This window comes from Hemitrygon akajei, chromosome 23 (assembly GCF_048418815.1).
Source record: "Hemitrygon akajei chromosome 23, sHemAka1.3, whole genome shotgun sequence".
Taxonomy (NCBI): domain Eukaryota; kingdom Metazoa; phylum Chordata; class Chondrichthyes; order Myliobatiformes; family Dasyatidae; genus Hemitrygon; species Hemitrygon akajei.
In genome coordinates this window covers 48,733,160-48,745,611 of record NC_133146.1, presented here as the reverse complement: position 1 = coordinate 48,745,611, position 12,452 = coordinate 48,733,160, and the positions used below count along the sequence as shown (strand labels likewise).

The 12,452-nt window shown below is 37.9% G+C and overlaps 1 protein-coding gene across 2 annotated transcripts in view; it reads left to right on the top strand.

The window, feature by feature from the left end:
• dock1 (dedicator of cytokinesis 1) overlaps positions 1-9,395 on the top strand; it is a 574,951-nt gene extending 565,556 nt beyond the window's left edge. For both annotated transcript variants that reach the window (XM_073027587.1, XM_073027588.1), the window contains 4 exons: positions 1,744-1,942; positions 3,025-3,163; positions 6,856-6,998; positions 8,436-9,395. In XM_073027587.1, the coding sequence (XP_072883688.1) occupies positions 1,744-1,942; positions 3,025-3,163; positions 6,856-6,998; positions 8,436-8,528 (574 nt within the window). In that variant the 3' untranslated portion in view covers positions 8,529-9,395. The remainder of the gene's footprint in view (positions 1-1,743; positions 1,943-3,024; positions 3,164-6,855; positions 6,999-8,435) is intronic.
• Positions 9,396-12,452: the final 3,057 nt, after the last annotated feature.

The window sequence follows — 12,452 nt, the reverse complement described above, 5'->3', positions numbered from 1 at the left end:
CTCCTTGTTCATTAGACTGCTGAATTTTCTAGCAGTTTCTCACCTGCGTGACAATACAATACCTGTTATCCGGGTGCTTCACCAGTCACAGCTTTATGGGAGAGTGGCAAGGAGAAAAAACTCATATGAAATCTCAAGCTAGAGTTTCCCAGAAGGCATGTGAGAGACTCTAAAGTTAGTTGGAAGAAGGTCCTATGGTCTGATGAAACTAAAATTGAGCTTTTTGGCTATCAGAGTAAACACTATGCTTGGTGTAAGCCAAACACCACACATCATCAAAAATACACCATCCCTACCTTGAATCCTGGTGGTGACTGCATCATGCTTCTCTGTAGCGAGCCCTGGAAGGCTTGTGAAGGTATAGGGTAAAATGAATGCAGCAAAATTCAGGGAAATCCTGGAGGAAAACCTGATGTAGTCTGCAAGAAAACTGCGATTTGGGAGAAGATTTGTTTTCCAGCAAGACAATGACTTCAAGCATAAAGCCAAAGCTACACAGGAATAACTTTAAAACAACAAAATTAAGTCAGAGTCCAGACCTCAATCCAATTGTGAATTTGTGGTTGGACTTGAAAAGGGCTATTCACTCAATCTCCATACAATCTGACAAAGCTTGCAGTTTTGTAAAGAAGAATGGGGAAAAATTGCAGTGTCCATTTGCTGATAGAGACCTATCGACACAGACTGAAGGCGGTAATTGCCGTCAAAGGTACATCTACTAAATACTGACTTGAAGGGGGTGAGTACTTATGCAATCAATTATTTTGTTTAGTGATTGTAATAAATTGTGACCAATTTGTATAAATTTGTTTTCACTTTGACACAAAAGAGTCTTTTCTGTTGATCAGTGTCAAATAAGCCAAGATAAATTCACTGTGATTCAATGTTGTAAAACAATAAAACATGAAAACTTGCAAGGGAGGCGAATACTTTTTATAGGCATGTTATCAAGCTATTAAAATTTTTGAAATGCAGGAGTCATGGACTATTAGGCTGTAAAATTTGTTTTTGACATTTCTCTTGGAGGCGTGTTTTGGCATCAGAAATCTGATGAGGTTTATGTCAGGAAAGCATTGATAATGAGAATCTGGATGGCTGCTTCAAGGAGACCCATTCAAGGGAGTCATGGATTTAGCAGATGGTTAAGCAGCATGCTTGTGGGCAAAGTCTGGCCAATATCACCAGCAAAAAAAAATTATTGAGAACATTAAAATGGAAAATTCAAACAAAGTACTGACCTCATTAGGTTTTACATTCTTTTCAATAAAGAATGTGTCATAAGTATTTTAATATCCAAACAGATTACTTAACAAAATTATTTAGATTATAGATGCTGCATTGGAAATTTACAGATTCCATGAGAAATACATTTGCTCCAGAAAATAGATTATACTCTGCTCATTTTTTTTTCATCTAGCAGAACAGGCCCTTCCGGCCCAGTGAGCCACACCACCCAGCAACTCACCTATTTGACACTAGCCTAATCACAGGACAATTTACAGTGACCAATTTACTTATTAACTGGCACGTCTTGGGAAAGTGGGAGGAAGCCAGAGCACGAAGAGGAAACCAATGCGATCATGGGAAGAATGTACAAACTCCTTGCAGGCAGTACTGGAATTGAAATCTGACACACTTAGCTTGTAACAGCAGCACACTAGCCACTATACTACAGTAGCACCCTTAACCAGTTATAACAAGTTTATTTATACATTTTCCTTTGTTCAATATCATTTATTTTAGATTTATTCTAGAGCCTCTTCTCCCAAAGAAGATGCATTCAAGATCTCAGGATAAATTGGATAAGGATGATTTTGACAGGGATAAGCGAGAGAAAAAGAAAGAAAAAAGGAACAGCAAACACCAAGAAATGTTTGACAAAGAACTTAAAGCAACTGATATTTCCAGCCAATCTACAGAAGCAGTGATTCTCTCTGAAACGGTAATTGCATGATAATTTGTGAACTGAGTTTCTGTCAATTACTGTATTAAATAACTCTTCTAAATATTCACCGTTTTTCCTGTCTATTTAAAATGCAGCTACTGTGAGCCATGAAATAATTAGGAGCTACTGCTTTAATGACTGCAAGAAACATTTAGCATTGTGCTTTATAAGTACAGATGAGGCAACATAGCATTAAAAATCTGAACAGTTGACATTGAAAAATGTTATGCAAATTGCTATTGAAAATTTTCATCTTTGAAAAACTCTCTCTACATTTTGAGTAGTAAACTACCTAACATCCTAACCTCACATCTGATCGTCAATGAAGGATAATGGATTTGCATTCAGTGTTCACAACAACATTATGTTTATCAGTACAGATGTTTAATGAAGAAATTCAGTGCTTAAGTAAAATGCCTGAAAAGTAACTAGGAGCATGGCAGTGGTCAATTATTGAGAAATTAGAAAAAATAGCAAGTGGACGCAAAAGCAATATCACAAAATATAAGAGATTCAGGATGAGTATTTAATCCTTTTGATGTCTTAAGCTAGGTACATTTCAAAACAAAATTGGTAAGGTACCTGGATCAAAACACACTCATCCAGTTACTCACAAGTCCCATTTAACCATTTTGTGCAATTAAGCTCTTACTACTAGTAATAATTGCTATTTTCACCCTTTATAGCAGTAGAAACCATGAAGTTAGAAACGTATGGATTAAATTAGCATTTGATTCAGTTGCAATCAAAAGATAGTTCAATACTAACAAGTTAAAACTTCAGCTTGTTTTTTTGCCTTCCTTACTTTAGAATACTGGGAATGCAACATTCCTTTTACTATTCTCACTAAAGACATCAAAGTTTGGAATATCCTCTCTGCCCAGCCCAGTCCCTTGCCCATTTACAATGTGAACCAATGCTGCTTTTACATGAATTGATATGATAATACTAAGTTGGCGTGAATCAGAATTGATCCTTAAATTCTCACGTGACAACTTGCTCATGATTTGTAATAGAAGTTGACTCTACTAAAACTGTAGTGCTTTTCATGATGGGACAACATTCCTCTTCTTTTTCAGATCAGTCCATTACGACCACAAAGACCAAAGAGCCAAGTGATTAATATACTGGCAGCTGATAGAAGGTTTTCTGCATCTTCAGTATCAAATCCAGGAACTCCCAGAGCTAAGTTGTCATTTGCCTTACAACCTGGCCTGAGTAAGTACTTTACTGTAAGTTCAGAAATAATTTTTATGAAAGGAAGTTTTTTTTCCCCATGTGGGGTTTCAAAACCAAGATGGTTTAAAGTGAGAAGAACAAATTTGAAAGGGGACCCAAGAGTTAAGTTTTGAACACACTGGGAGGTCAGCATTGGAAACAAAATGCCAGAGGAAGTGATAGAATCATATGCAATTAAAATTACTAAGAAACATTCAGGCAGACACTTAGAGAAGGCATTAAACATATGGCACTATTTCAGGTAAATAGATTGATGGTTAAAAAGCTCAGCATGGTTGTGGTGGCAGAAGAGCCTGTTTCTATGCTTTATAAATCTATGGTTCTATTGTTTCTTTGGAATGTTCAATTATGTATCATACTTCTAGCTAGTGAGTGGGGAAATTGCCTGGAATTAGATTGCGTTGGGTATTCAATTCAGTATTCTGTTTAACACTGTACTTGCCATGGAGTTTAACATGATAATATCCGTTTCCAAGTCCTTTTGCATCCCTTTGCAAGATGTAACTAGGTGACATCCTGACATGTGTTGTGCCTGCACATCTGACATAGAGTAGACCAAGTTGTCCCAGGAGCAAACATCTTTACATACTCCTAGTGGAACCAGATCTTCAAACAACACACACAAAATGCTAGAGGAACTCAGCAGAGCTGGAAAGTTGATTGGTGAAAGAGATATAGGGCTGGAGAAGGGGAAATTGGATAGGAGAGGACAGAAGGCCATGGAAGAAAGGGAAGGGGGATGAGTACCGCAGGGAGGTGATGGGCAGGTAAGGAGATAAGGTGAGAGAGGGAAATGGGAATGGAATGCTGAAGGGAGGAGGCAGTTACTGGGAATTTGAGAAATCGATGTTCATGCCATCAAGTTGGAGATTTCCAGAACGGAATTTAAGCTGTTACTCCTACAACTTGAGTGTGACCTCATCGCAGTAAAAGAGGCAGCCTTGGACTGTCATGTCAGATAAAATAAAATCCCAGGTTGTTTATATATCAGCAGAAATTACAACATCAGTTGAATAGAACAGATTCTCCCTTCTCCAGCCTTTTCTCTCTTTCACCAATTGACTTTCCAGCTCTTTACTTCACCCATCACCTACTACCTTGTATTTCTTCTTCCACCCCACCTTCTTACTCTGACTTCATATCTTACCCTCTCCAGTCCTGAAGAAGGGTCTTGGCCTGAAGCATTGACTATGTACTCTTCTCCATTGATGCTGCCTGACCTGCTGAATTCCTCCAGCAGCTGCAGATGTTCTCTTGGTTGTGTTAAAACTGGATTTTACCAGTTTTATGTTAAAATGGTATCCCACTAAATTGAGTCCCATACATAGCTTCTACCCTTCAAGCCCTCAGGAGACCTAATGCCACATTCTTGATTGTCAACCCAAACACATCTACAATTCCTGACAATCGTATACTGCTAGGAAGTCCAGGGCAATATGTCCCTGAAAAAATGAGGTGCCCATTGGGTAAGTGCCTTAGACACTACTGATATTTGATGAAATAGTCTTTGTCACACAATAGCTAAAGACCATCTAGTGTGCCCATTGGAGCATAGCAACATGTATAGGTCAACAATTGAAAGTGTAATGTTAACAAGTATTTACTAGTACTTGGGATCTTTCTGAATGGATTAAATCCATAAATGAAACAGTTTGAAGAGCAATAGGAAGATAATACACAACAACCATAGAATGTACAGTAGACTAGGACTGTAGAAAAGAAATACAGATTTGTTGGAAGTGTTTGGAGTTGTGAGCAGTACACAGAGTAAGAAAATAATTCCATTGGCACAAACTTACCACAGCCTAAAAAAGAGGGGGGGGGGGGAAATCTGCACAAGCTATTCTTGCTTTAACTTTCAAATGGGGCAGAATCTATTACAATTTATATTTTACAATCAGTGTTAAAATTGATTTCTTGATGTTAATGCTGACTACACAGTGGCAATTCTATTAAGTACACCTGCTTATTAATGCAAAAATCTAATCAATCATGTGGCAGCAACTCAGTGCGTAAAAGCATGCAGACATGGTCAATTGGTTCAGTTATTATTCAGACCAAACTTCAGAATGGGGAAGAAATGTGATCTAAGTGACTTTGACTGAAATGATTGCTGGTGCCATATGGGGTGGTTTGGGTATCTCAGAAACTGCTGATCTCCTGGGATTTTTACATACAGCAGTCTCCAGAGTTTACAGAGAATCATGCAAAAAAAAACAACAAAAAAATTCTAGTGAGTGTCAGTTCGGTGGGAGAAAATGCTTATTAATGAGAGGTCGGATGAGAACAACCATACTGGTTCAAGCTGATACAAAGACAATGGCAACTGATAAAAACGTGCTAAAACAGTAGTGTGCAGAAGAGCGTCTCTAAATGCACATGTCAAACCTTGAACTGGATGGGTTACGGGTTACAGCAGCAGATGACCTCAAACATACAGTATACTCAGTGGCCACTTTATTAGATACCATAAAGTGGTCACTGAGTGTTGTTACTGCCTGCATTGTCTTTGAATTCTGTACATTGGGTAGGCAGACAGAATTAGTATTAGATGGAAAACACATTGCCCAGGGTTGTCTGTGAATGATATGTTAGCAGGGTAATCATCAGTAAGTTGCATATCACTTATGTCTTTGAAATTTCATTTGAATTATTTTTATTTATTTTTTTATAAATTGGATACACTTAATATGTCCACCAGTTACTCATGTAATACTCCTGCAGCTTCACCTGACACTTCTTGCTGACATTTATCCTGGAGATGTAGATGCCATGGCTGTTCTCCCAAAGTAGAACGGTCTGTGAGTGATGGCTAGGTCTCAAAGAACGGATCCCGAGACCTTGTTCTCAAGTTCACCTTTTGTTGGTTCAAGGATGTCCAAGAACGTCACACTGCTTGAATTCATTGAAAAGAATTTCAATTTCGTGTCAGGAGTCCCTTCATGTATGGGAGGCAAAACAATTGTACATTGTTACATTACATTATTTCTTCATATAGTAGATACCATGTTTGTACCTGCATGGAAGGAATAAAAGTTTTTTTAATTTTAGCCATAGGTATCAGACATTTAGGAATGGCTCTAAAGGATTTAAATGGTAAACCACTAACCTGCGCAATTTCCAACCAAGGCCAGCGACCCCATTCAAATGAAATATACATAATTTGAATATGTGCACAAAATTAAAATAGTGTGAAGAAATGTGGAAGAACGCATGTTTTTTTTCCTAGCTTTATGAAAATATTTATTTCACATTTATAAAGGAACAATTCTAGTGCTTATTAATAGTTACCTTTGTACTATAAAGACAATGTTTTTATATGTTGTATATGGACATCCACATAATAAATTAGTCAAAATTAATCAATTTGAAACATTCTGAAATATTTGGTTTTGTGGCTCATGCATCTGAAGGTAGTTTCCGACAAAATTACCTCAGAATGGTCACCAATGGAAGTGAGGGCAATATTGATAGAATATATATCCAGTAACTTTACCATTATGAGGCCAGGACTAATAATGCAGGATGAGTTCATTTTGAAGCATGACAGCTTGGGAGTTTACATTAAATTCATAAAATAATCCGGAATCTAATGAAAGCTGGGGAAAAAAGTTAGAATTGAATGCGTCCTGATGAAAATTCCAACGTTATTTCAACCTGTTCATTTCTAGGTATGGAGCTGAATGGTGCTGTTACTGCTGAGCAGACTGGAATACCGCCTCCTCTTCCTATCAAAGGCAACACTGGTGATTATGGAACTGTGACTGATAGCCAAGAACTCGCCACTCCAACCACACCCCTCCCTCAAACCAGGGTAACTACAGATCTGTAATTAACCAGCAGGATAATTCTTTCTTATTAAAAGTATTTCTATATATTCTGAAAAGTTTTCTTTTAAACACATAGACCACTTTTGGTCAATAGACTGATGCCAAACAGTCTCAATGTCACAGGCTAACTGAACAAGAAGAGGAGTAAATTACCAAGCTCCTTGTGGCTGATCTATGCTGCTGCCAACTGTTAATCATGCCAGTACCCATTGTTTTGAATTCCTTGATCTGTCAAATGTTTGTGTCTCTCTCTACCTTAAATACCCCTAATGATCTGGCCTCCACCACCGATGTAAATGTAGAACTTCAGAGATTCACTGAGAGGAAGTACATGTGCAATATTTACATATTAAAAACGTAAAACTTATTGTATATTAAACTAATAACACAAGAAAGCAGCAAAACAGTTTGTTAACCAGCAATTTTGCCACTAGCCTTCATAAGTGAATTATCTAAATTAACATTTCTGTGCTAAAAGTGTATCACCTGATAGAAGTGGAATATCACTTGCTCTGCTAGGTGTTAAAGTTAGTGTTAAAGCTGCACTGTAACAGTTAAATTTCAAGCATTTCTGCATGGCAGTTTGCTCATTTTGATCTTATAGACTATTTGGCTGACTATATCAAGCAATTGCATATTCCCTTACTGGTGAGCTGGAGATATTTCAAACTAAGCAATGTAAGGATTTGGGCAGAAACATGCTTAATCAGGTATATTAAAAGGGAATGAAAGGCTGATTAAGTGAAATAAGAAACATATTTTAAAAAAACAGAAACTAAAGCTTGAAGGAATGAAACTCCTCATTTCAGTGTTCGATTTTCACTGACAAAGTGGCAATATTTAGTATGCATACACAAATAAACATAACAATATCAAAGTATCCACTGAATTTCAATATTGAAACCAAAAGTAAAATGCTGCTTTTGCCCAACCAATGTGTGGTATAATTCAGAAATCAGCTTTTGAATTTGTATTTTAAATACATTTATCTCTAGTCTTTTGTAGTTATGGTAATATTTGCACATAAGAATTGTCACACCATGTTAAATTCTGATCCATTGTTTGTTTACTTATTGAGATACAGCACGGAATAGGCTCTTCCAGGCCTTCGAGCTGTGCTGCCCAGCAATCCCCCAATTTAATCCTGGCCTAATCATAGGACAATTTACAGTGACAAATTAACCTACCAACGGCGCACCTTTGTGCTGTGGGAGGAAACCCGCACGGTCACAGGAGAACATTCAAACAGCGGCAAGAAGAAAAACTGAAATTAATACCATCAATGATTTGAAATTGCCAATAATCTCCAGTGTGCTGGCACACTAGCATTAAATGTATTGTCTATTCATGATTAAAGACCCAAAGGTCACTGCCAGAAATGCTACATAAAAATAGCTCACCAAAATTATTCTTTCCAACAGGGTCCTCCTCCTCTGCCGAGCAAGACACCACCTCCACCTCCTCCAAAGTCAGCTCGAAGGCAAGCATCTGTAGATTCTGGAATTGTACAGTGATGCTCTGATACTGTATTCACTCCCAAGTCTGGCTCATAGAATTTAATTCCAAAAGGCAGGAATTTCAGTCATTTCCATTCTTTTCTCTTTTCAGCAAAGAAACTGTACTAAATAATTTACCCCATTTGTACATACGATGTCAGCAATTGGAATTATTTTCTACAGAAGTAAGAGAAAACCACTTTCTTCACCTGCAGATTCTGTTGCTGTAGTAAGTGTTAACTTTGAGTTAGCTTATAAACAACTAAGTTACAGTGGAAACTTCTTTTGTGGAATAAATATAGAGAAGATTGCCAAGTGGATGACATTTCTGCCATTTGTTTGGAAACTGATTTAAAATCACTCTTGCATTAGAAGCACAGGAATATATTACTTGCTTTATGTTTAAATAGCTTTTTGACAATTACTTCATTCTCAGATACAGAGATTTGCTTACTTTCAAATAAGACGGGTAAAATGATCAAATTTCTGCTTTGTTCATGGGGTGTAATCATTATGTACAGAAGTTTGTATATATATATGATGCTGAAAATTTTAATACTTGTTTTATGGTGTCAACTTTTCTTACATTGGCTTAGTATAATTCTGCAAATGAATTCCTTATACTAACAGCTTTTAGATTTTGAAGCTTACCGACTGTAAACTATTATTTTTTTATTTGCTAAAGATCATGTTTTAGATTTATTTAATAGGGTCAAACATGGGAAATGGAATATGCCAAGTAATGCTAACTCTTTCTACAGTTTTTTAATCTTAATCAATTCTGAAACATAATTTTAACATTTTCTGTAATAATGGTAACCATGAATCTAGATCATTCATAATTCACAACTGACCCTATAAATAAAGACAAAAATATTAACAGTTTCAGAGTTTGAAATATTTATTCTTAAGTAGATAATATTTACTCTATGTGCCATTACGCAGAAAAAGCACAACTGTTACTCTAGTACTTGTGAATTGGAAAATATTTCATAATTTGAAAAACCCTATATAAAATGTTTCTAGTCTTGTTATCGTTCACTTACCTAGTACGTTGAATTATGTTTGTTTTCCCCAACTATAGAGCCTGTATTACTGATATGTACATAAGTATACCTGCAAAAGACAAGTAATCTTATGTTCTCTAAATATAAAATTACGTGGACCTATCAGCTGTAAATACAGTGGCATGCAAAAGTTTGGGCACCCCTGGTCAAAATTTCTGTTACTGTGAATAGTTAAGTGAGTAGAAGATGAACTGATCTCAAAGTCATAAAGTTAAAGGTGAAACATTCTTTTCAACATTTTAAGCAAGATTAGTGTATTATTTTTGTTTTGTACAATTTTAGAGTGGAAAAAAAGGAAAGGAGCACCATGCAAAAGTTTGGGCACCCCAAGAGATTTGAGCTCTCAGATAACTTTTACCAAGGTCTCAGCCTTAATTAGCTTGTTAGGGCTATGGCTTGTTCACAGTCATCATTAGGAAAGGCCATGTGATGCAAATTTCAAAGCTTTATATGGTGGCATGCAAATGTTTGGGCACCCCTGGTCAAAATTTCTTTTACTGTGAATTGTAAAAATCATTCAGTACATTGACAAAGGCAGTAAGTGCATATCTTCAGGGGTACAAATTTCAAATTATTACCTCAATTAGCAAATTTAAGATTTTTTTTATACAGGTAGTCCGAGTTACGAACGCCTGACTTACGGACAACTCATACTTACAAACTGAGGAAGGAGAATGCCGTCTGCTATTTTAAGTCGTTGCCGTTGACTCTGAGTGTGTAACTTTGTATTTGGCTTAAATTTTTCTTAGCAAGATTCACCCTGACCCCCCCCCCCGGTTCCGGTTGGCTGGTGGCACAGTGAGATCAGCGCCGGGCTCAAGAACAAGTTCAATCCAGTGACAGACAGCTCCTGTGCCAGGTTGATGTCAAGCACGCAACTCGACCTCTTTAAAAAAAAACCCCAGTTTAAATTCCCACGCGGAATATTGTGGAGGATCAAATACAATACCCAACCCCAGCACAGCCCCCACTTGTCCCATTTAACCTGTCTCAGTGCGGTGGAGTGCAGGACCCGGGGAATTCAGTGCGGTGGAGTGCAGGACCCGGGGAATTCAGTGCGGTGGAGTGCAGGACCCGGGGAATTCAGTGCGGTGGAGTGCAGGACCCGGGGAATTCAGTGCGGTGGAGTGCAGGACCCGGGGAATTCAGTGCGGTGGAGTGCAGGACCCGGGGAATTCAGTGCGGTGGAGTGCAGGACCCGGGGAATTCAGTGCGGTGGAGTGCAGGACCCGGGGAATTCAGTGCGGTGGAGTGCAGGACCCGGGGAATTCAGTGTGGTGGAGTGCAGGACCCGGGGAATTCAGTGCGGTGGTCCTTAGGACCCAGCCGCCCAGTGTTTCTGTTCTGTTGATGGGAAGCGATCGCGATTGAAAATAAAGGAAATAATAAAAGTGTTTGGAAAGAGATGAAACGTCATCGGTCATTGGAAAAGCATTAGGCTACAGTCGGTCAATGATTGGAACAATTTTAAAGGATAAAGTGGGAATAATGGAACTTGTGAAAGGCCCTGCCCCGATGAAAGCTACAATTATTACTAAGCAACACAGTGGTTTAATTATTGGAATACATATGTTTCTTAAGTATTTTAGATGCATAGAAAGGTAACATATATACTAAGACAAATGTTTGACTAACTGATGCTAAATAATACTGGATGTACTTGTTCCGACTTACGTACAAATCCGACTTTAAAGATGGACTCAGGAACGGAACTCATTCGTAACCTGGGGACTGCCTGTACAGGAATATAAAAAGCTTTTTGCTTGTCTTAACAGATTCATTCAGCCAGTGGATTTTAAATGATATTAAGTGTGGGATAATTTTCAAGTTAAGGCTCAATTTACAGTCATGAAACCGAAAGTATTAGAATTTCATCCTTTGTTTAAGTTTCTGTTGGAAGAAGTTAGTATATCACAAGTAAAATCTGTGAAAGAGCATAATTGTGTAAGGTTTTAGAATGCGGTATTTTTAGAGATAAATTGTCCTGTAAATTAAGTGTTAATGAGTGAAAATGTAGGACTACAGTGTAAGTTAACACTGGCAAACAGTGTAACATGAACATATGTTATTTTAAGCAACTGTTACAAGATGTTATTTTAATTGCTCAACAATCTGTGGAGGGGCAAGTTAAGGAAAGCAAATAATTGTGAAGTTACAGTTGACATTTAACATGTCCCCCAAATAGGACATGCAGAGTGTTTTAGTACTTGTATGAATTTAATTCTGAGAAAGACCAGTGTTTTAACAAATTTTGAAAAAAATGTGGAATCAGTTACAAACACAAGAGATTCAACAGGTGAGTGTGCACACACACAGCAAGTCAGGCTGCATCTTTGGAGGTGGAAAAACATTTCAGACCGAGACCCTTCTTCTCGGCGGGCTTCAGTCTTTATGAGAAGTTGCTTGCTTTGAGTGACAAATACAGTGTTGGAAAATGCATGGCAATGCACTTTAGTAGTAGAAATAAATGTGCAGATAATTTTCTAAATGGGGAGCAAATCCAAAAATCTGAGATGCAAAGGAATTTGGGAGTCCTTGTGCAGAATACCCTTGCAGGAAGAGTCAGTGCTGAGGAAGACAAATGCAATGTTAGCACTCATTTCAAGAGGTCTAGAATACAAGAGCAAGGATATGATGCTGAGGCTACATAAGGCACTGGTGAGGCCTCACCTTTGAGTCTCGTGAACAGTTTTGGGCTCCGCATCCGAGAAAAGATGTTCTGGCTTTGGTTCAGAGGATCTCAAGGATGATATCGAAAGTGAAAAGTTTATCATAGGAGGAATGTTTGATGGTTCTGAGGCTGTGTGATATTTCCCATGCTGGGGGAGTCTAGGACAAGAGGGCACAGCCTCAGGATAGAGGAGCATCCATTTAA